This window comes from Lates calcarifer, linkage group LG8 (assembly GCF_001640805.2).
Source record: "Lates calcarifer isolate ASB-BC8 linkage group LG8, TLL_Latcal_v3, whole genome shotgun sequence".
Classification (NCBI taxonomy): domain Eukaryota; kingdom Metazoa; phylum Chordata; class Actinopteri; family Centropomidae; genus Lates; species Lates calcarifer.
In genome coordinates this window covers 18,980,444-19,002,150 of record NC_066840.1, presented here as the reverse complement: position 1 = coordinate 19,002,150, position 21,707 = coordinate 18,980,444, and the positions used below count along the sequence as shown (strand labels likewise).

The window sequence follows — 21,707 nt, the reverse complement described above, 5'->3', positions numbered from 1 at the left end:
GAGGGTCAGTCGCAGAAATAAAAGTTTAAAAACTGCTGCATAAAAATCGCTGGAAGGGTTAGTGAGGAAAGAGTGAGGGATGAAAAAAGAGAGAAGGAAAGTATGCCTGGGGAGAGGGGCTGAGATAAATGTGCAGGGTAACTACTGTCTTCATAATAATGACAGTGGTTTTAGATGTATTTGTTTGGGATTTAGAGAAAGTAGTCATGGTGAGAACAGGGTGGGGGGATAAGGAGAAGGGACAGAGAAGCAAGGCCTGAAAAAGAGATAAAGAGAAAATGTGACAGTTGACTGTTTCTTTTGGAATAATGATAGTGGATTTATAAAGCGCTTTAGAGTTTGCTGGTTTAGAGAGAGAGGCACAAAGGAAGGGTCAGAGGAGATGTTGGAGGAGGAAAAAAAAATGGAATCAAGGGAGGGTGAGAGAAAAGGTTTGAAGGGAAACGAGAAGAAAGCAATAAAGAAGGAAGAGAGAGTGCAGAGTTAGGGAGGAAAGAGAGAGAAAGAGGAAAGGGGGGAAGTCAGGTTAGAGACAGAGTGATATACAGTCACTGGAGAGAGGAGGGAGGGAGACAGAGACTGAAACAGCTTTGAGAGTAACAGCCAAAGAGATCATAAACTGTGCTGACACTATTACAAATATAGAATACAGTTACACATAATGTGTTGATTCTTTCTAAAAATGGACAATAAGTGGCTGATTTTAAAAGCAAGAAAAATATGCCATTTATTTAATTCTCTGCAAACAACTACCATGTGCTCCATTAATTCTGTGTGTGTTGGAAAGACTTGTCCACTTTTGTTTTCCTTGATGTGGCAGTATTTTGAGTTGATTTGTCCAAAAAGCTTTCAGCACATGTGTTTTCTATTTCAGCTCATTTTGGCACTTTCCTCAGTAAACCCATCATATTGTCCCCAGATAAAATGAAATCAAGGTGTAATGTGTAATATGCAGTTGTATGCAAAAGGGATACCCTTGGGAAAATTACATATTTTGTTGATGTTTGAAGTCAAAGGAGTAAATACAACCCCTGCAGCAAACAGACATCAAAAATTGAACCTTTCTTCAAATGTTAATGCACTGTTAGTTTTTATTTCATGAGCATGAAGAGATTGTTTTGGTTGTCTTGCACACACAGCATGTTTAAGATCCACAGATTTTCAATGATGTTCAGGTCAGGAGACTGTGAGGTCGGTTCTTGACTGACTGCAGGACATTTTGTTTGGACATTTCCAGAAAATTTTGTGGTCTTCCAGATTTTCTTCACCTCTACAGTTTGGCTTCACCTCTACAGTTTTCACTTTCACTTCTTTTCAGCAATATATGTAATTTGCCAAGGGTTGCCCAAACTTTTGCATACAAATATATATGTACTGTGTATTTCGGTTATTCCAGTTAATGAAATACCTAAACAATCAAAATACTTCACTACTTTGATGCAAAAATCCTCCAAATCCAACATGTTCTAACATGAGTTTGAAGTATTTGCCTTATTTCTTCTGAAGAGGGAGGGATTATGAACCAAAATTCAGAGGTGGGGGGCTGTGGGTGCTAAACAGCAATGCAGGTAACACATTAAGTCAGTTCACACAGAGGGAGGAGGTGGGTAACAGAGAGCTTATGCAGAGGTGGGAACAGCGTCAGATATCGGAAGAGCTCAGTGCCAGCAGTCTGACCCACGCACTATTAATCACATCCCACTGGGTGGCAGGACAGGAAAGAGGAGGAGAGATGGTGATGAGCGAGGGGAGGAGGAGAGTGAGAGAGGCGATTTAAGGTGGAAATCAAGCAGAGCTAAAAGACAATTGAGAGAAGATAAGAGGAGAGCGAAAGAAAGAATGAGAGTCGGGGCAGAGAGGCAATCTGCAATCTAATTTATTCTCGTTTAAGGTGTAATGGTCTCATCAGTAGATTTTAATGTACATCTTTCTTTTTGTCTGTCTTCATCCCTATCATATTTTTAGTTTGTACCTCTTTCTTTCTAGCTTGTGTCTCTCTGTCTTGCTTGCAGAATTGCATTTTAGAAACCCACAAAGTATTTGTATTCAATCAGAATACAGGAATGACAGATTGTAAAATATCAGAAAGCGCAAACTCTCTCTATCTCTCCATCTCTCTCTCTCCCTCATATAATCACAGACATACAACCTCCTGCCAAACCAGGAGTATGCATTCCTGTTTACTTAGTGTCAGATAATGTGATTGAAATCAGCCTCATCAGATTGTGGGTTTTAGGGGCAGCTTTTGTAACTTAGTACTCAAGCTTTCATTTACACCACACTTCAAAAACCCTGGAAGGTTTCACTGACGTACCTTCGTATTTCAAGTTTGAATCTGTTATAACTCTTCGCCAATAGCTTGGCACATTACTGGACAAAGTTTCTTCCTTTGTCCTTCAGGCAATCCTAAAAGCTTGCAGCGCTCAGCACCTACTGGTCTCAGTGAGGAACAATGCAAACATCCATCATTCAGTTAATTGAAGCGCCAATGCAGAAACCTTTACTTGACTCCATTTGTGCAGCCATATTTCCAGCAGAAAAATAAGAGACCAGATTCTAAAACGTCAAAGTTTCACTTATAAAATTGTTTGTTTCTGTGAGCGAGAAAATCATTTCACTGTTTTGTGCATCACCTGAAAAGTGGTCACTCATATGCTCACTTTGTCATAAATATAGTTTCAGACTTAAAATGAGCTCAAGATTTGGTCAGAAAATACCGTAACTACTGATTATCTCAATCTCCTAGTGCTTTTTCGGTTTTGTTGTAAACAGTTGAGCTTTCCCAGGGTGGTTTCCAACGGCAACCGTCTGGTAATGTCAATTTTCTCGGAGATGAGAGGGATAAATTGTGCGACTTTGGCTGTTCAAACACTTGAGCGTTTATTAAACTAGCCCAGTCACACACACACACACCCACATACACACGTATATGTATACAACAACACGTATACACAAAGGAACACAAGCACAAAAATGCACACACACACGTAATTGACACATACACACAAACAAAACACACTTGTACGATTTAACACCAGGCTGCCAGGGTAAAGCAGTAAAGCAGGCATTAAGCCCCGTGGGAAAGTTCAAATATGAGACAATTCAACCACTAAAATCTCTAAACTCTTATACCTAAATGCCCTTAAAGCTTGTTTGCAGACCTCATAGTCCTTTAGAGCTCAGTGTTGCAGTCAATGGGGTCAAAAATCACTTCAACATACAAGCTGGAATCTCCTTATCAAAAGAGACCCACACTGAATGAAGGACAGGAGCATTCATTCGCATATTCTTTCTCCTGTGTCTCTGTGCCTCATAGCCTCACCAGTCACCCCCTCCACCTAACCACACACACACACACACACACACACAAAAAAAGATAGATACACTTGTAAAGACTTTCAATCAACATGGTTACATCCTTGAAAACTTTTTGTTTGTCCTTGTCCACCTAAACAACCCATTCGTACACACACTCACCTACACACTCCAACGGATACACACACCTCTGTATATAGAAGCATAGCATCAGGCTTCGCCATTGTGTGACTCTCGGATGACTGATTACTTCAAGGGTCGATGAGTTTCACAGTCTGACTCAGCAAGACAGCATACCGCTGTCCAGCCCCGTCATATACACCCAAGCATGCATATAATTTCATACACATACATACGTATGTCTAAATCTCAAATAAAAGGTTTATCTCCCGGGGCGCCCCCGTAGCCCAATGGTTGGGGCGCGTACCACATGGGCTTAAGTGCCCTAAGCAGCTGGTCCCCGGATCGACTCCAGACACGCAGAGAAGAGTGTCGAAGAGTGACACACATTGTGGGGGCTCTCCCAGTTGCTCTTTCTCTAATGAAAGAGTGAATGTCAGGTGTGAAGGGGTTAAAAAAATGAGTGCTTGAAGGAGTGAAGTGTCTGTGCATTTCGTTTTTGCCTCCTCTCCTAAAGCTGTAATGAGGCCTCAGGGAAGATGCTGAGGGCTCTTCACACAACTCAAAGAGTCTTTTAGTCCTTTTGCTAGTTGGCCCCTTTTCAGCGTCTGTGTGGGAAAGCACTCAGAGAAATAAATTCCTGTTATAACTATGTTAGCAACGGGGAATTATGAAATAGGGATAACTTTTCAAATAAATTTGTACTAGGTACTGACGATTAATATACACAACAATCAGTCAATCTATAACCAGTGTCTGAAAGCTCTTAAGTTTTACATTGTGCAAGAAACTATACATTTTATAAATGCAACTGCCACCGTGGTTGAGTATTGAAAAGAGGAAGTGCATTATGCTGTAGTTCACCAAGGTGGCTTAGCGTAGCAAAACAACTGAAAACACCTAGCCTGGTCCAAAACTAACAAAATGTAAATGTGCATTCTAGCATTACAACATAAAGCTCCCTAAGTATGTTTTGTTTGTTCTGTAACTGGTGAGTTAGAGAGCAACTGGAGGTTGCGGCACATGGCAAAGACATAGCTGTTTTCCCACTGTTTCCAGTGTTTGCTAACTCTGGCTGTGGCTTCATATTTACTGTGCAGCCATGGGAGTGGTATCAATCTCCTCTGACGTCACTTCTTCTACTTTACGTCTATGGGATAACTGTTTAAATTACAGTTTCATTTGGACAATATTGAAAGGGACATGTTTGCTTGCTTGAGGTATCTCTGCTATGACACTATGGTAGCTACAGAAGATGGCTAGACCAATGTCAAGTCCACCTTTCCTCAAATGGTGTGGCTTCGGTAATTGAGAAGATGGCAGCAATGGCAAAACTCAATTACTAGTTAGCAAACATCCCTTCCGAAACCTGACATTTACAGACAGCATGATTATATTTTTCTTCAGTCTATAGTTTTTAGGTTCACTTATTCAACTGACAAGTAATTTCTGGTAAGTGATTAGGGTTACCGCAGCTTTATAAGAACTGTCATTGGATGGTTTCAAAAGAAATGCCCTGGTTTCTGAGGTTTCCGTTTGTGCCATTTCACACTTAGATTTTGTTCTTCTGGGCGAGTAAAAAATACTGCATGTAATATACATGATGCTTCATCTTCAGCTGCACTTAAGTGCTTATGTAAAATAGATTAAGAATAGATGTTAAACTCAAGGATCTTCCCAGTCATTGGATGAATTTAAACCTGTTTACACCCACACTCCAGCAAAATCAATGTTTACACTGGCTTCACAGTTTATCTTAATACATGCTTTGAATGACAATCAGTGTTTCTCTCTGATACAATTTATACCTGCTTTAACCTGCCCGCCCCATTTGCTGTTCACCTCCATTTTATTTTCTGCCAAATAACATTTTGCATTTAATCTGTCCAATCAATATTTTTTCAGTCACAGCACTGGAATTCCAATTTGGGTCCTGAAAAGATTCAATTTAAAAACAGGCATGTTAGCTTGATTTGACTTGATATCATTAACAACAACATAACCTTTCCTTTGCATTTTATTTTAGGTATTGATGTTGAATGGCATTCAAGTCTGTTTTACACGATATATTGAATGCAGGAGATTAACTGGAGGCGTTGGAATTGAACATTAATTATGATCCACATTGCATTTTAAAAGTGCGTAACCAGAGCAAAGTCGAAGCACTAATTTAACTTCCAAGTTAAAGCTGTATTTCTATCCTTCATTTTCCTCTTACCCTATCTAGTCCTACATAATTTAGCAGTTTCTCACCACAACTTTTAACAATCACCAGAGAAGGTTTATGAACTTATTATGTTCCTATTTCAATAACCATGAGTTGATTTTACAGTGGTATGAACGCAGAGAATGAGAAGAAGAGTTTTTATAAGAGTAGGCTAGTTGTGTAACTTTAACACATAAACCATCTTGTGGATACATCACACTGTATTGGACTACTGAGGCAGCTTGCGGTCAAAGATTTTGCCAAGTATCTCTGCCTCTGCTATGATGAAAGGAAAAATGTTTATAGAGGAGCTCTTGTGCACAGCCCACTTGAGAAAGAAAATGCAATCATTTTATTTCTTCTACAAGCTACCAGCAATAATCAGTACCTGCAATTAAAACTAAGCTGTAACTATGTGAGTGGTCTTTAAAGGCCTGGTCAAACAAGGAAAGGGGCACAGTGAAGATTTCCTGTGCGTACTTGCAGGGCGGGTAAAATAATGTAGCGAGCCAACACTTAATGTGCTAGTTAGCCAGTAAGATGGCACCCAAGATTATACTACCTGCCCTGGCACTTTGGAGTCAAGATTTTTTACATCATCAGATATTAAAGAGTCAACAAAATCCTTCTAGATTTGTATTACTACTGTCACTGGTTCCCGTCTCAAAACTGTTTATACTCTGACAAGCTATTAAATCCTTTTATGGCTGTAGTAATTATAACAGAAGCAAAGGAAGAGGTCAGGTATTGTTGTTATATAGTGACTAATACTGCATCACTAGGTTGGTGTGGATGGACAGTATTGATATAACATTGGACTTTGCCGTGGTTCTTTCCTTGTTACAAAATGATAGTCAACGTTGTTTGTTTTAGCCATGACTGCACTATAACTTTAACCATGTGTTTATTATAAACATGATGACAATGGTCCTGTGACCTTAACAAAGTACTTATTTTTAACTCATTAACCAACTCTTTACTACAGCACCGTCACATCATAAAATTATGAGTTATTTATTTTTCAACAGTGTGTTTTAGCAGTTTATATAAGGTGTGTTTCCTGCTGCCATCAGAGCACTAATTCAGAAAACAGGGACATATGACATCCATGGTTGTTTAGGTTGGAGGACTTGTTGATAAAAGTGGATCAGTCAGTCACTATCGCTACACAAATTTGCGTGTCAGAGTTAATCAAAGTTGAACAGGCTAATCCATCAATAGCAGTGTTTTACATTGAAAGGAACAATTATTTAATCAATTATTAATCAAGGATTATTTTATGCTGGTGTGACTGTGAATTACATTGTTAATTGGATTTGCCTGGAATTCCTGATCATGAGTCACTGAAACCAATGAAAACACCTGGTATCTATCATGTCTATGTAAAGGGAACTGGTGCAAACAATTTGTTTGCAGAGCAGCTCCCAGGTTAAACTGAGACTGTCACTGTAACACTAATGGTGGTCATTTAATAAGACCTTGATTAAAAACAATGCATGTTTCTTAGATCTTTGTTTTGTCACATCAGAGACTGCTGTATAATGTTTGCAATTATTAGAGTCAGTTTGAGGAATTGTAGCAACAATGCAGTTCTAAATAGGGTCATAAAATTGCTTTGTTGTGCTTTCAGTTTGTGGTTTCATTCCCACAATGGAGTATTGATTTGAGATTTCAGAGTAGGTCCAAGGGCACCAGAGCGTTTTTACCCCGGAGTTCCATCTAAAATGAGACATCAATGCTAGAAAAAGTGAAGTCTAATATTCCAAGATGATTGCAGAAAATTGAAATAAATTATGGTGTTTTTACAGTGGCAGTGAACCTCTAGTTCACAAAATGATAACAATTCTGTCAACTGGCTCCTCATATATTAGAAATGCTGGGGAAATTATCTCGAGAGAGTATTTTTTTCCCCAATAAAGAATGCTCAGCAGTTTGTAAATTAAGTTTTCAGTGTTTAGATTCTTTTTAAAATTCACACACAAGGCAAGAGTAATTTATAAGGCAAGAGTAATTTATACACTGAGATAAACATTTAAATTTCTACTGAAAAGGAACGCCAGCAACTTTGGAAGCCAGTCTGATACACTGGTGCACAAACCTTTTGCAGTGTGAGGAAAATCACAAATTTAATGTACAATAAAAATGCTAAACACTAAAATAACAATTCAATACTGCTACATAAAGGTACAGTTTATGATTTGTTTTACGTTATGTTTGGTGATTCAGTCATCAGTGTTCTCCTTTTACTCTGTTCCTTTTCACAGACCATAACTAATGTTAGTGATTACGAGGGAGAATAATTGTATTGAACGTGAAGTCAATATTGGTTGTAATCACAGTCATAAAGTTACACAAGTTGTTGTGTAGTGTTCTAGTGGCTGTAGTAATTCAGACATTCTGTCAGTCTATTGATCTGTGTCTGTTAAGGCTGATTGAGCATAATAGAGACTAATAGAAAATTCACTTTATTACACACGCATTTAGACACACACAGTGGCAGCTCAAACTTTGTGGAGCTGCACACATATAGATACAATGTACAAGTGAACAGAACTCCAGAGCAACCAGGCAAACATAAATGCTCACATGTAGAGACACATGTATCTTCATTTTTATTCTTTATAGATCTGCACAGGTTTACATTTACATTCATCTCATTCAAGGGGACTGTTAGAGGACAAACAGCTGGTAACAGACATGTTAATGAAAACTTTGACCTTAAGGTTAACGTCTTAAACCTTGAAGCCACCCTGTGCAGTTCTAATTTCAGTGTGACAGAAAATAAGAATAAAACAGGGCTTTTATAAGCATGTAGAATATTGCTTTTATAAACAAGATCTACAAAATAACCACAAGATTAATGTCCATTAACCTTATACAGTGACACTGAGGCCTTTTTGTTTTTACATTTACAACACCTGCTAAAAGACTTTGTTGCAAGTGTTTACACAAATAAATAAACATGGAATTGTCTATTTGCTTTGGTTGTAGTCACATCAGAATTACAGTCACATCAAGATCTTCAGATGCAACTTTCTAAACACACAGATTTCAGGTTATCACTATTTACTTGTCTCTTTCACAAAGCAAGGTCAAGACTGTTCTTCTGTCTTGTTCTTCCTCTCATAAAAACTTTGCTTTTCTGATTTCCCTAGATTTATTTTCTACGAAACCTGTGTCTCGTGTGATCTCCTCTTTGTTTCTCTCCCCAGCCCTAAATACAGGACGCTGTCAAATACTCAGAGGTAACCTCTCGGTAAAAAGCTGTCTTTGCATATTATTTATTAGGAGGAAGGAGTTCTTCATGCCCAGCTTAATACCCAGGATCTTAACAGTAGAGCAGATGTTTGGACCTCTGCAAATAGTCAGTCAGTCTTGTGTATGTGGCAGTGTGTGTGTGAGGGAGGGAGGAAAGATTGACGAGTAAGGCTTTGACCTCAGTGTGTAGGCTGCAGCAAAGACACATATGATAACATCACTCTCTTTCTCTCTCACTCTCACACACACTCATACACACACAAGCACACACAAACACAAACGATAGCATCTCCCTGGTGGGTTGCCTCTAAAGAGTCTCCTCCATCACTGACTGCAGAAGCCCTTTTACTGCAACAGAAAGACTACGGCATTGCTTGCAGACACACGCAAGCATGTACTGTACATGCTGACTCAAGTATACACACTTAATAGTAGCACACACACATACAGGCATGTATATGCACACACATACACACACATTCAGGGATCATGGATCTATCCTGCAAGACCACTGCAGCGGTCACTGCAGCCTATCTCAAATTAAAAAGAAAAAATAGAGCTGAATAGGCATTTTGTAATAGAAACATTGCGTGTCGCAAACACTGTTGGACCAGTCCTTGAGCTCTCTTTTACTGTGACTGCAAAAACTAAATGTGAGGAATATATATATATATTTTCAAATAGGCTTTTCAAATTACTCTGCAGAGTAGCAAGCTTCTAGTAAAATGTAGGCTTTATATGTGGCTTAAATCTGTATTAAAATATGAAATGTTGTTGATACAATTTTAAATAGAATTGTAAGAAAGTTGATTATGTAATAGATAAAACTGTAGTTACTTCTTCAATGGATCCCATGTAAGAGATTCTGACTAATTATCTTCTAATACTCATGATTAAAGACAATGAAATTACAATTGCTTCAGAGCTACCTGGGAGAAGAGAATCTGGGTAGCATTCAGTAACGTCTATCTAGACATTTATGTGTTTTTACCAGCTTATTTAAACTATAAGTGACGTGAAGCACCATTGTTAAGTCTGTGACTCTACAGCCTTTCAGGATATGAAGCAACATTAATGATAACATCAGATCTGAAATCAGCCATAAAAAAAGAACAGAACAGTGAAAGGCCAGCAAACAGAACAAATCTCTCTAACTCAAAACATAACGTCACTTAGGAAACAGCTGCAACACAGGATGCTAATACATAGTACACAAAGTATTTTCCTAACCATATAACATCAGTTGTGAAACATTTGTAAATGGGACCACAACTCCACAGCCAATGTTCTGGTTTGCACTGTGTGATTTTGTGGTCAAAGTACAGTATGGTGTGTTGGGATCTGTCAAGGCTGCAGGATTATAAAGTTTAGACTAACATAAGGTGGAGTGCAGAACCAGTGGAAAGTCCCCATCTGGACCAATCAGATATGTAACACTGTAAAACCAAAGACTTGAAATGTAGAAATTCACAGGTGTACAGCAATGTTGCCATTTTCCTGCAAGCTTATATCTGTCAGTGCCAAACTCTTGTTCAAGCTCCTCTGTCAGTTTTATAATGCACCCATCTATGCTTTTGGGGGGACAAATACTCAGCTCACTGTAAAAGTTGTAGTTTATCAAAGTCTCACTTGGTAAGGTGATTTGACTCTTACTAACTGGATCTTCTATATCTTACCAGTATTAAATGGTGTGATCCTCCTGCAAGAATTTCTGTCTTTGCCAAAATGAACATTTTTTTTTATGATCACTTCAAATCCAAGACTACCTATGATTTTTAAGAGTGCAGCCGTGGCCAGAGGCGTGTAAAATAAGCTGGGAAAAAACAGCCACAATATAAAACATAGTTGTGGACTTCTAAATGATGTTTTTAGTGTTTATCTTGGCTTAAGTCAGCTCAGTCACTACTTTATTAAGGCAGAGAGATGTAGAGGGGGGGTTGAATGGAGTGAGTGGGAGAATAACTGACAGGGAAATTGCAGAGGGAAATTATTGTTATTCCACAATTAAATTATATATACTGGGTGGAATCACCCCTGACAGGGCTGACCATAGCAGCACTCCTGATGTGTATGTGTGTATGTGAGAGCGAGTGTGAAACTTTATCCGTCTACCAAGGCCACTGAGGCTATACTGGCAGGGAGGAGAATGTAGAAAGAGAATCGGAAGGAGAGAGAATTAAAGAGAAAGAAAAGTAGTAACATCAACAGAGTGAAGCAAAAACAGTCTATTTTAAGGCTGAGTGGGTGTTAGTGAAAACACAGCAAAACCCCGGTAATGAGCCTGTTTTGAACACTTGTGACGACAGTATGTAAAACAAACCATCCTTGATTTTTGTCGGCGAAACCTGACCATGGTCTCACTGTATGTTTAGGCACAAACATATTGCAGATGCTGTAAAAAAAAAAAAAAATCCTTTCATTTCGAATTTGGGCCATTTTTCAGAGAGAAAGCTGACCTTGTCCTTGTCTGAAAGCATTAAAAACACGTTGTCAAATGTGAAAAATGAATGGGTTTCACATATAAAAAATGACCGCTCGGTCTTCATTCTTCCCGAAACAATGACTCTTTGAATACACAAGGTTTCGGGTGATATGTAAAGTAAACTAGCCTTATTTTCTATCCAGTGAAATTAATGATCCATGAAACTTGGGAAAAAACAAAGCAAAGGGTTGCACTGGCTCTTGTTGACATTGGCTCCCGTAAGCCACCAGAAAAATTACTCTGTAGTATAAATTTTAGTAAATCCCTGGATTTCTAATGTAACATGGATCTCTCATTTACTTGAGTTTTCAATGTTGACTTTTTCCTGTAAAAATTTGACTTCAAGCCATTTGAACAGTCTCACAAGTTATAATGAGGGGTTGCAGCATATTGTATTTCTCCCCAAATCAACTGGGAAATGTATCTGTTTATTTTGATTAAAAAACAAAATCAATAATGCAAAGATTTGGGTGAAATTTTATTTTTATTGGCAAATCTGGTGCATGATCAGTAGTTCATTTGTGTTATCTCTCAATTTTCCACTTCATTTTCTAACACCGCAAGCAATTTCTGATCTGTAAATTTTGTTTACTGTAAACTATGGTGGTCAGTGTCCTCTTGAATCAGGAAAAGTGTGGTTTCTGGTTTAAACCAAACTGCTCCTTTTTTTAAAACATGCAGGATTTTACGTGAAAATCAGTAGAAACCACTAAGACTGAGCCCTTTTATAGCTTACAGTACCTCTAAGGATAATAACTCAAGCATCTGCTCTGTGTTCACACATTCATTATTAACATATACTGTAATGTGAGTTGTATGTCTTTGTCCAGCCTTGTGTTTTGCTGTATTGTAATTTTATGTGCATATGTGCGCTGCTGAGGTCATGAGGGACCTGCTTGTGTTCTGATGTATTTTGTTTTGTATATGCAGCTTTACCAGCTTGTACTAGTCTGTCATTGCAATCTGATCCCCCCGTGGATTGCTTTGATGGAATAGCCGTCTTTTCTGCATTTTTTTTTCCCCACTACTCTCATTTCTGTCTCCATTTCTGTACATGAAAACCACAGAGAATCAATAGGCGTTGTGTTTCTTCAACACAGTGGGATTGCTTCTGTGTTTGTGTGTGTATGTGTGTGTTTGCTTGTAATGACAGTCAACCTTATTTTTCATTCCACTTCAGGTCGATACTACATATGAGACAGAGTATAGTTTATGAGAGAGCTAATAGTCAGAGACAGCAGTGACCTGCTTATGAGTTAGAAATGGAAGAAGCACAGATCAAGGGTGTGTGTGTTCATATGCATGTGTGTATTAATAAATAATGAGTTAAAACTCTGTCTGATGACTTGGCACATTAGGGACACCCTGCACAGAAGGTCAGAATTTGCAAATGCAGTGTGTTGCAGTTTTGAGGATGTTTGAAATAGTACCAGCTATGTTTATAGAATTTCAATTCAAGTCAAAGTCAATTTTGTTTATATAACCTGGAATTGCAGATTTGTTCTAGAGGGCTTTACAATCTCTACATCATACAAAACCCTCTTTCCTTATACCCTCAGTTCAGATAAAGAAAACTTTAGCATTAAAAAAAGGAAAAGACCTTGGGGAAACCAACAAAGGTCCCTTTCAGGACAATAACTTCTGTTTTTAATAAACAAAAAAAACATGTTGTTTCCTGTGGCCATAAAATGTTGTGCCAGTGTACTCTCCACTATGCCATAGATCCAATTAGGCTATTCTGAAAGCTCTTAAGTTAAACAAAATTACTAACTAAATTACTAAATATCCGCAGGAGTGAACTCCAGCACTGGTAAACAATAAAAGTTTAGTTTAATAGTTGGTTTGTGAGTGGACAGTGATTTATGATATAAAACTTTAAATGTGTCTTAAAACATTGTGAGACCAGTGGTTCCCAAACAAAGCAAATGTTCACTTGTGACATCCCGCCCAGCCCCCTTATGGATTTAATTTGTAATAAAGTGTTAGTGTCTTAAGTGTTTTTCTCTTCTCAGATAGCTTAATTAGAGTATTCTTAGAAAGTCAGTAGGATAAAACTATCTAGTATTTCACAAGAAAATAACAATCATTGTAAAAAAAAAAAAAAAAAAAAAAAAAAAATTTAAATGAACATAATTTGGTGTAGCATAACACATTTTTGATTGTTTGATGTCCCATTACTCATTTAAGGATCCCTTTGATTTGTTTCCTGACCCACAGGTTTGGAATCACTGCCAGAGACAAAGGTCCTTGTAAATGTATTTATACAAGAAAGATTTTAAAATACAAATTCCCTATCTTGGAGAGTTAGAGAAAAGGTGACAAGGGCTTGAACCTGTGTTTTGGACAGAATTTAATTTGACTTGCGTCAGAGTTTAAACCACCAGACCAGTGAGTGGCACCAGGGTGTTATTTTTCTAACAATCTGTTTTTCTCTTCTCTCCCCCCTTTTTCTCCTCTCTCTGTTTCTATGTCCAGCACCCTCAACAACAACAACATCACCCTCATCCCTCTGTCCAGCTTCAACCACATGCCCAAGCTGCGGACACTGTGAGTATAAAACACACACACACACACACACACACACACACACACTCACACTCAGAGAAAACTACTTACATATACTACAAATGCTCATACACATGCACTCTGTGGTTACACATTAGCACATGCACATGGATGAATTAATGCCTACTTTCATGCAGACTGAGTGAGTACAGACACACACTGCACACACATATGTAATCTTCACTTTCATACACACATGCCGCAAACACACTCGCACACACAGCATGGCAGCAGGGTCTGTGTGTGATCATCTAATCATGCCATAATAAGAGACCAACTCTTCCATTGTTTCATGACTGTGAATAATCATGTGGCCATTACACACACAAAGATGCACACACACAGAAAGACACACACAGAGATGGACACAGTGACAACACAAACACACACACACACACCCTTGAGTAATGGTAACCTCATTAATACCACAAGAAAGGCTGGCTTAGGCTCTACAGTTAAATCTGCTTTGATTCATTAGAAGAAACCTCATATATTGACATTACTGATGTAAGCACAAACATTAAAACACACACACACACACACACACACACACAGAGAGAGAGAGAGAGTTGTGATCCAACATGAGCCCCAGACCGAATCATATTGTCTGATTGATTAGAAGTGGGGGCTTTGATTTGTGTGTGTATATGTGTCTGTGTGTTTTTTTTTTCTGTATTTAGTTGTGTGAAGGAGATCTTATAGTTGTCAAGGCCATGGCACGACATCTCCAGGGAGGCTACCCATAATCCCGTGGGACTGTCTGAAAGGCAGACCATTGGTTGCATTCCTGCTGGCCACACTGGGGTTGAATTCCGCCAAACCAGCATGCATAGAATGGGATTTCCTCCCCAAATCACAATTTTTAAGAGGCACTTGTGTGGTCACGCAACCTTACTTAACATTCAGAAATGGGGGATTTCTAAACACACAACACAACTAAATACAAGCAGGATAACAGAGGTCCATTTATCTTTTACGACCGTTTTTTCCTGTTCAACTTTTGACCGACAGTGTCCATCGACAGCCAGTCAAACGGCACTGTTTCAATATTCCCTGCATATTGCTGCAAATCTAGTGGCAATATGGCTCGAAATCAGCCTTTTAAAATTGGATTTCAGGCAGCAGTGCAACTACGCAGTTGCCAGGAGATTGAGTGCAGAGTTACCAATATCCAATATCTTTTAATCAGAAGCCCTCGTCTTCTTCTGTTTTCTGTCAACACTGAGTGACTGTCTCCTCTGATTTCCTCGTTCTTCCTTTTTTCCTCCTCCTCAGTGTTTTTGCTTCCCAGTTCCAGTTTATTCCTCATTTTCTGCATCTTTCTCGCAACAAATTATCCTCTTTTGCCATTCCTGTCTCTTTCCTCCCATCATTATTTGATAAAATGTCCTCACTCATTTCATTCTAGCTTTTGTGTTCTCCATCCTGCTACAGTCCAGGTGATCTTGCTGCTTCCTCTGCCTTCTCTTCACCTGTCTACTTCTTCTCCTGTCCTCTTGTGTTCCCTTTTCTCCTCTTCCTCTGTTTCTTGCCACTCTTCATTCTTGTCATCCTCATATGTCCAGCGCTCATAACTCAGTCCATCCTCCTCTTCCTCTCCTCTGTCCCTTCTCCTGCACTGCCTCGCCATCCTCCTCCCTCCTTCCGCCTCCTCTGTATTCAATTTTGTGTCCGCTCTTTCTTGCCAGATCCCACTATTGAATTTGTTGCTTTTATAAAAACGACTCATTCAATCAAATGTTTAGAGATGTCCCTGATTTGATTAGCAGGGAAGTTCAAGGAAGTGTATGTAGGTGTTGGTGTGTGTGTGTAGAAACTTATTTTAAAATTAAATGGCTTACCTCCCCTGCCATCTGTAATCTCATACGACTGCTTTTACATATATTTAGTTCATTCTATTACTTCTCTCTCTCTCTCTGTCTCTAGCCATCCATCTATCTGTATATTGTCTTCTGTCTTTTTCTCTTTTCCTACAGTATCCCTTTATTCTATTAGCAGTAATGATATCACCTCATGGAGCCCCTTATTCAGAAACTTGAACCAATGAAAAGATTAGAACTCCCACTGCTTGTGTGTTTGTGTAATTCACTGCACTAAAGATGTGCCCGGTAACCCTCTGGAGAAAATACTAAGAAAAACACAGAGAGACAGACACACATTCCAAACACACACACACACACACACACACACACACACACACACACACATTCAGAGAAACACCATGCACAACTCGCAACCAATAAGCACAACAAATGCTATCACCGACTTACAGCTACACACACACTCACACGCAGCACTTTCTCCATACCCCCTGCCTGTTCCCATTCTCCCCTGTGTTTTAATCCTACTTGTCAGTAATTAAGGCTGAGCCGGGGGTGGGCTGGGACGTGGCTATCTCCAGGCGGGGGTTTGACTATAAACTGGATTTATAATGGGAGAGCGGTATTAAAACCTGCTGCCCCCGCTGCTAGCATCAATGAGCCCATCTCTGTTCCATAACAGGATTTGTCCTCTGCTTTATTACAAAGGGAGGCCTGTCTTCTGAAAGGCTAGATATCCCGGCTGGCATATAATACGCTGACAAGACATTCTACCGTTCATCCACCCTCCTCTTCCTCCTCATCTCTCTCTCTCTCTATCTCTCTCTCAAGGTGTCAAATCCAGCCAGTGCAGCCTGTAGAGAGTCTCGGCTCTGTGAAACATCACCTGATGCGTCCTAAGCTGAGCAGTGACTTTTAATTAACAGCTATTATTGTAAAAATGTAACTTAAATTCTAATTTAATGTACTTAAGATGGAATTTTGATTTCCCATCAGCCTCTTTCATAAAAAAATTGTGACATGCACAATTCAGTAATATGTTACACAAAAGGGTCGGTTCATTTAATTTACAAATAAAGATATTTCTCACTTACTTGTAGTGATATGTAGCAGTGCAGATAAATTTGGTTTCATGGTTCCAGATTTTTAGATTTGTCTGCCTCCACCTCATTAGAATGAATGTTAATGGAACTTAGTTTTTCTTTCTGTCAAGAATGAAGAATTACAGTTTGAAAAAGCCGGCAGTAACATCTCTCTCAAGAAACTACATCCCAGTTGCTCATAATAAATGGCAGACCTTGCTGTCAAAATTTGGGACTTTGGGTACTTATTGCTGAAGAAATAGTCCTTTGGGAAACCACTTGTTGATTATCCTAAGCAATGAGGAAACCGGCTCTGGAAAAATAAGTTACAGCTGAGTTATTTTTCTTTAATACATTGACCACTACAAACAAACTTTGACTTTTCTCTGTGCTACTGGAGTAGAGAAAATGTCAGAGAGGGATACCTGAAGACATAGGCAAACAAAACCAAAACTAAATGCATGGCTAGATACACATACTAAAAGAGGCATGTGAGAAAATATGCATTTTGTAATTTTGGTGAAGTGACCCATTAACATGTCTTTCTCTTAGGATCTGTAGGCTGAGAGATTGAAAACATGCCCCATGTAATCATAATATGCCTTATCATTCTTAACTGGCCACCATAAAATCAAGTCAAAATAACCAAGAATCATCTTAAGAAATTCATTTCTTTTATCCATTTGTTCCTCTCTTGCTCATTTTTTGATTCTATTTCCCCCTTAATATCCATTTTCAATTACTGGCTCTTAACCTTTGTGTCCACTCTCTCCATGTCTGAATCTTCCATTCCCTCTTCTCAGTCTCTTTTCCCAGACTTATCTTCTTCTTCTTTCCCACCTTTGTCTGTGTCCCCCTTTCCTGTCTCTGTTTCTGTCTTTCTGAATAGATTGTGATTTAGCCGTATGTGTCCTCTCTCTAGAGGGAGTCATATTGTCACAGACCTTGGGGAAATGAGAGCTGAGGATATTACTTTGTGTGTTTGTGTGTGAGTGCCTGTTTGTGTGTGTGTTTTCACCCAAGCGATGGCCTCGTGATCCCGGCCAAGGATGTAAGCTGTGTGAAAAATAGAACCTATTTGAATACAGACTATACATAGTACTAATATATACTAATACATTTGCTTTTTCTGAGCTGGTTTGCCCAATTTAACTTTACAGACTTTTTGAATGTGAGCATTTCATAATTAAAGGTTTCATAGTATTGAATTTTCCTCTCTCTCAGTCGTCTGCACTCCAACAACCTCCACTGTGATTGTCACCTGTCCTGGCTCTCTGATTGGCTCAGAGCCAGACGGGGCTTGGCTCCATTCACCCAGTGCATGGCCCCCGCCCACATGAGGGGCCTCAATGTCCCAGATGTGCAGAAGAAGGATTTTGTCTGCAATGGTGAGTTAACATCTATACACACAGTTCAGATAGAGCTTCAACTTGGCTGAAGGACACCATGAGGAACATTTATTACTTTATTTGACATGCAGTTCTAATTATCACAGTCATATTACTATTTCTTGATTGAAAGTGGTTCTTTATTTTTTTTTTTTTTTAAAGCCAACTTTGCAAGCTTTTAGTTTCACTTTCACACACAGTTTTCATTGGTTTTGGAGAAATAAACACCATAAAAATATTTTCAGAGAAAAGCTATCCATCTTGGCTTCAGTGCAACCTCATCATGTTGACACATGAACAATAATAAGAGTGAAATCTAGCCAGTAAAATAATGTTTTCACTTTAAAACTGACACAAAAATTGACCCTGAACTATTCAGCTCCACTAATGTATATAATACATACTTCAGATAGACTCAACTAGATGTTGGCAGTTGAATTTAGTGCTGCCGACAGCTGACTCAGTGACGACGAGGTATACAACACAGAGAAAGTAATAAACCCAAAGGACATTATTACAAGCAGTATTGTTATCGTCTCCAGACAGCTCAGCATTGAGTTTATAACACTGAAAGAATTACACCGTGTAGAGCGCGTAATCAGCTAAAAGGCCAGTATAAGAGCAGTAGCGTTATCAGCTGCAGATTGTATAGGCAATGTTTATAGGCCTCTGATTCAGCTCTCTGTGCTAATAGACTGTCAGGCTGCTCCCTCTTTATTAGCCTTTAGCCCTGTCTTTTCTGCCTACATGCTCCCTGCCAGACCTCTCTCTGTCTCTTTTCCATTCTCTTCCTCTTTTTCACAATTCATTCCCTTCCTTTTCTCCTTTCATCTGATTTCCTCCCTCCCTTCTTTCTTCCATCTCGCTCCCTAAATGTTTATACCATACTCCTTTTTCCTTACCTATCCTACTGCTCATATCTAGCAATATTTTGTGGCCAGATGATATTTATATCACAGTCCCTACACTTAAGAAGGAAGTTTCTCCATGGACTACCTTTCAACAAAAGTTGAATGTTAAATATTTCCAGTGTCTGAGTACTGTTTACTCTTTCTATACATCACTATCTATAGGTCCAGCCCAGACAGAATCGAGGACTTGTGTTCCTCAGCTGGCTGTGTGTCCACCCAGCTGCAGCTGTAACAACAACATAGTGGACTGTCGTCGCAAAGGCCTCCTTGAAATACCAGCCAACCTTCCTGAGGGCATCGTGGAGATGTAAGACCATCTTAAACTTCATTTTCCTTAAATGTTACACATGTACAATACACCAGTCCAGGATTGTGTCAGTTGACTTGCTAGTACAATGCTCATTTTCCACATCACTTATATGAGATATAAATGCACATACTTCTTAACATTCATATCTATTTTAAGTGTATTATTTAGCCTGTTATTTTGATATTTTTTCATGCTTTTACTTTTTAAAATGATATTCCTTTTCGGTGTTGTTACCAGGCAGGTGGTTGATTCATTAGATGAACTAGACCTTACTTCTAACCCACTCTGTGGCACACCATGAGCTTTGCAGTGGTAATCTGTTTCAGATTGTAGCCAAACGCTTTCTTTTAGACACTCATACACTTTTCCTCCTCTTTCTCTCCTCCTCTTTTTTTTCTGTCTCTTACACACATATTTAAACACGCACACATAGCCCGCTGTGGGACATGTTTGATATCCGTATTGATCGCTGTACCCTGTTTGTTTGTACAGAGGACAGCTGGTTGATTGCTCTGTGAGTAAAGGAGCAATTCTCCCCCCGCAACGCTACACCAATACCTCTATACCTCCCCAGCATAAGAAATAGATTCACAAACACACACGCACACGTACACACACATACCATTGCGCACACATATATGCAGACACACCAGTTTCATGTGCACAAACAAAATGCGTACTTTGGCACAAATGCATTCTTATGTCCACACACATACATATTCTTGGAGACTCAGACACCAACATATGCACCAAAACATATCTGATGAAATCTCTGGGACAAACACACACACACACATACACACAGAGAGAATTTGCATTGGATCCATTATAATAAATGTTGTTTCTGCAGCCAGAAACAATAGAGTATAATAGGATGATGTATTGTCAGGCCTCCAAACGGGACAAAGTCATCTTTCTGCATGGTGGTGGCAGGGATCACTGCCAAATGTGTGCGCATGTGTGCATGAGTGTGGTCATGTGTATACATTGTGTGTATGCATGTGTGCTCAATTTCAAGGGTGCGTTTTATTCTGTCTTCTCAAATCAAATATATTCACAAAGAAACTTAACTAAACAGGTTTGTCTCTCAGCGTTTTGACTTCATTACACCATAAAGGTGGGGTGTGTGTTTGAGTGAGCCTTTAGTATTGAGTGTGTGTGTATTCATACACAGCCCGTCGCGCACCTGCCTCACCTGCCAAACCCATCTCCTGTTTCAGTTGCCATTTAATCGCATCCTCACCCTATAGATTTTTTATATAGCCTCTTAAAACGTCTTCCCTTTAATACATCCTTTGATATTGAACCTCTAAGTGTCTTTGTATCAACCTTGTTTTACTGTCCCCCATATAATTTGTAACTTGTTGTGTGTGCAGATTGTCCTTGTCAATATCTGTACATCCTTGATTTATTTTGACCCTTTAGTTGAAATAAGGTGTTGTCGGCTGCCAAGGGTGTGAGGTGCAGAAATTTAGAGAGGTATGCAAGCCAAGAAACAGGCACCTGTTAGGGTTGCGCTGTGTTCAAAGCCAGGACCACGTAAGCGTTTCATTTTAAAACACTGTTACAGAGTAGCAGTCACAAATTGATGCAATAAATTCAACTAAATTGCATTTAATCCCAGCAAATGTGATCAAAACTTGGCTTTGATTCAATATCATAAAATTTATTGGTTGTATTAAGCTGCAAAGTGACTTACAGTGGTTAAAGACAAACAGATACAAGATGACTATAGATAGATAGATAGATAGATAGATATCAGGGGATAGGCCTAAGAGAAAGGAAAAGAGGGATGGAGAGTGGAGGTCAAGAGCAGGACTGGGTGGGGACTGAAAAGGAAGAGAGGAAGAAGAAGGGTGGATTAGTTCCCATTTATCATTCTGACAGCTGACCCTGTGGCTGGCCTTGGGACCTCACCGCATCCCCCTCTTCTCCTCTGATTTTTCCTCTCCTCTCCCCAAGTTGTTCACACTTTTCCACTCCTCTGATTTCTCCTCTGCTGTCCTCCTTTCTCACTCCCCTCCTATGATTTCTCTTCTCACCTTTTGTCCTTCTTCCTGTCTTCCTCTCTCTTACTCTAATTTTCTGTTGCACTTGTATGACTTTTTATTCTCATCTCCTCCTCTGCCTCCTTTATTTTTCCTTTGTCCATTTCCTCCCTCCTTTCCCATAGCAGAAACAAGGAGACATGAAGAATGCATGAGCTACACAGATGAATGTGTTTCCGAGACCATCAGGAGAGCAGAAACT

The 21,707-nt window shown here is 39.2% G+C and overlaps 1 protein-coding gene across 1 annotated transcript in view; it reads left to right on the top strand.

Moving 5' to 3' along the window:
* Window positions 1–21,707, top strand: part of slit3 (slit homolog 3 (Drosophila)) — a 269,236-nt gene that overhangs the window by 185,150 nt on the left and 62,379 nt on the right. The window contains 3 exon segments of the mRNA XM_051072519.1: window positions 13,857–13,928; window positions 18,073–18,236; window positions 19,310–19,454. Of these exon segments, the coding sequence (XP_050928476.1) occupies window positions 13,857–13,928; window positions 18,073–18,236; window positions 19,310–19,454 (381 nt within the window).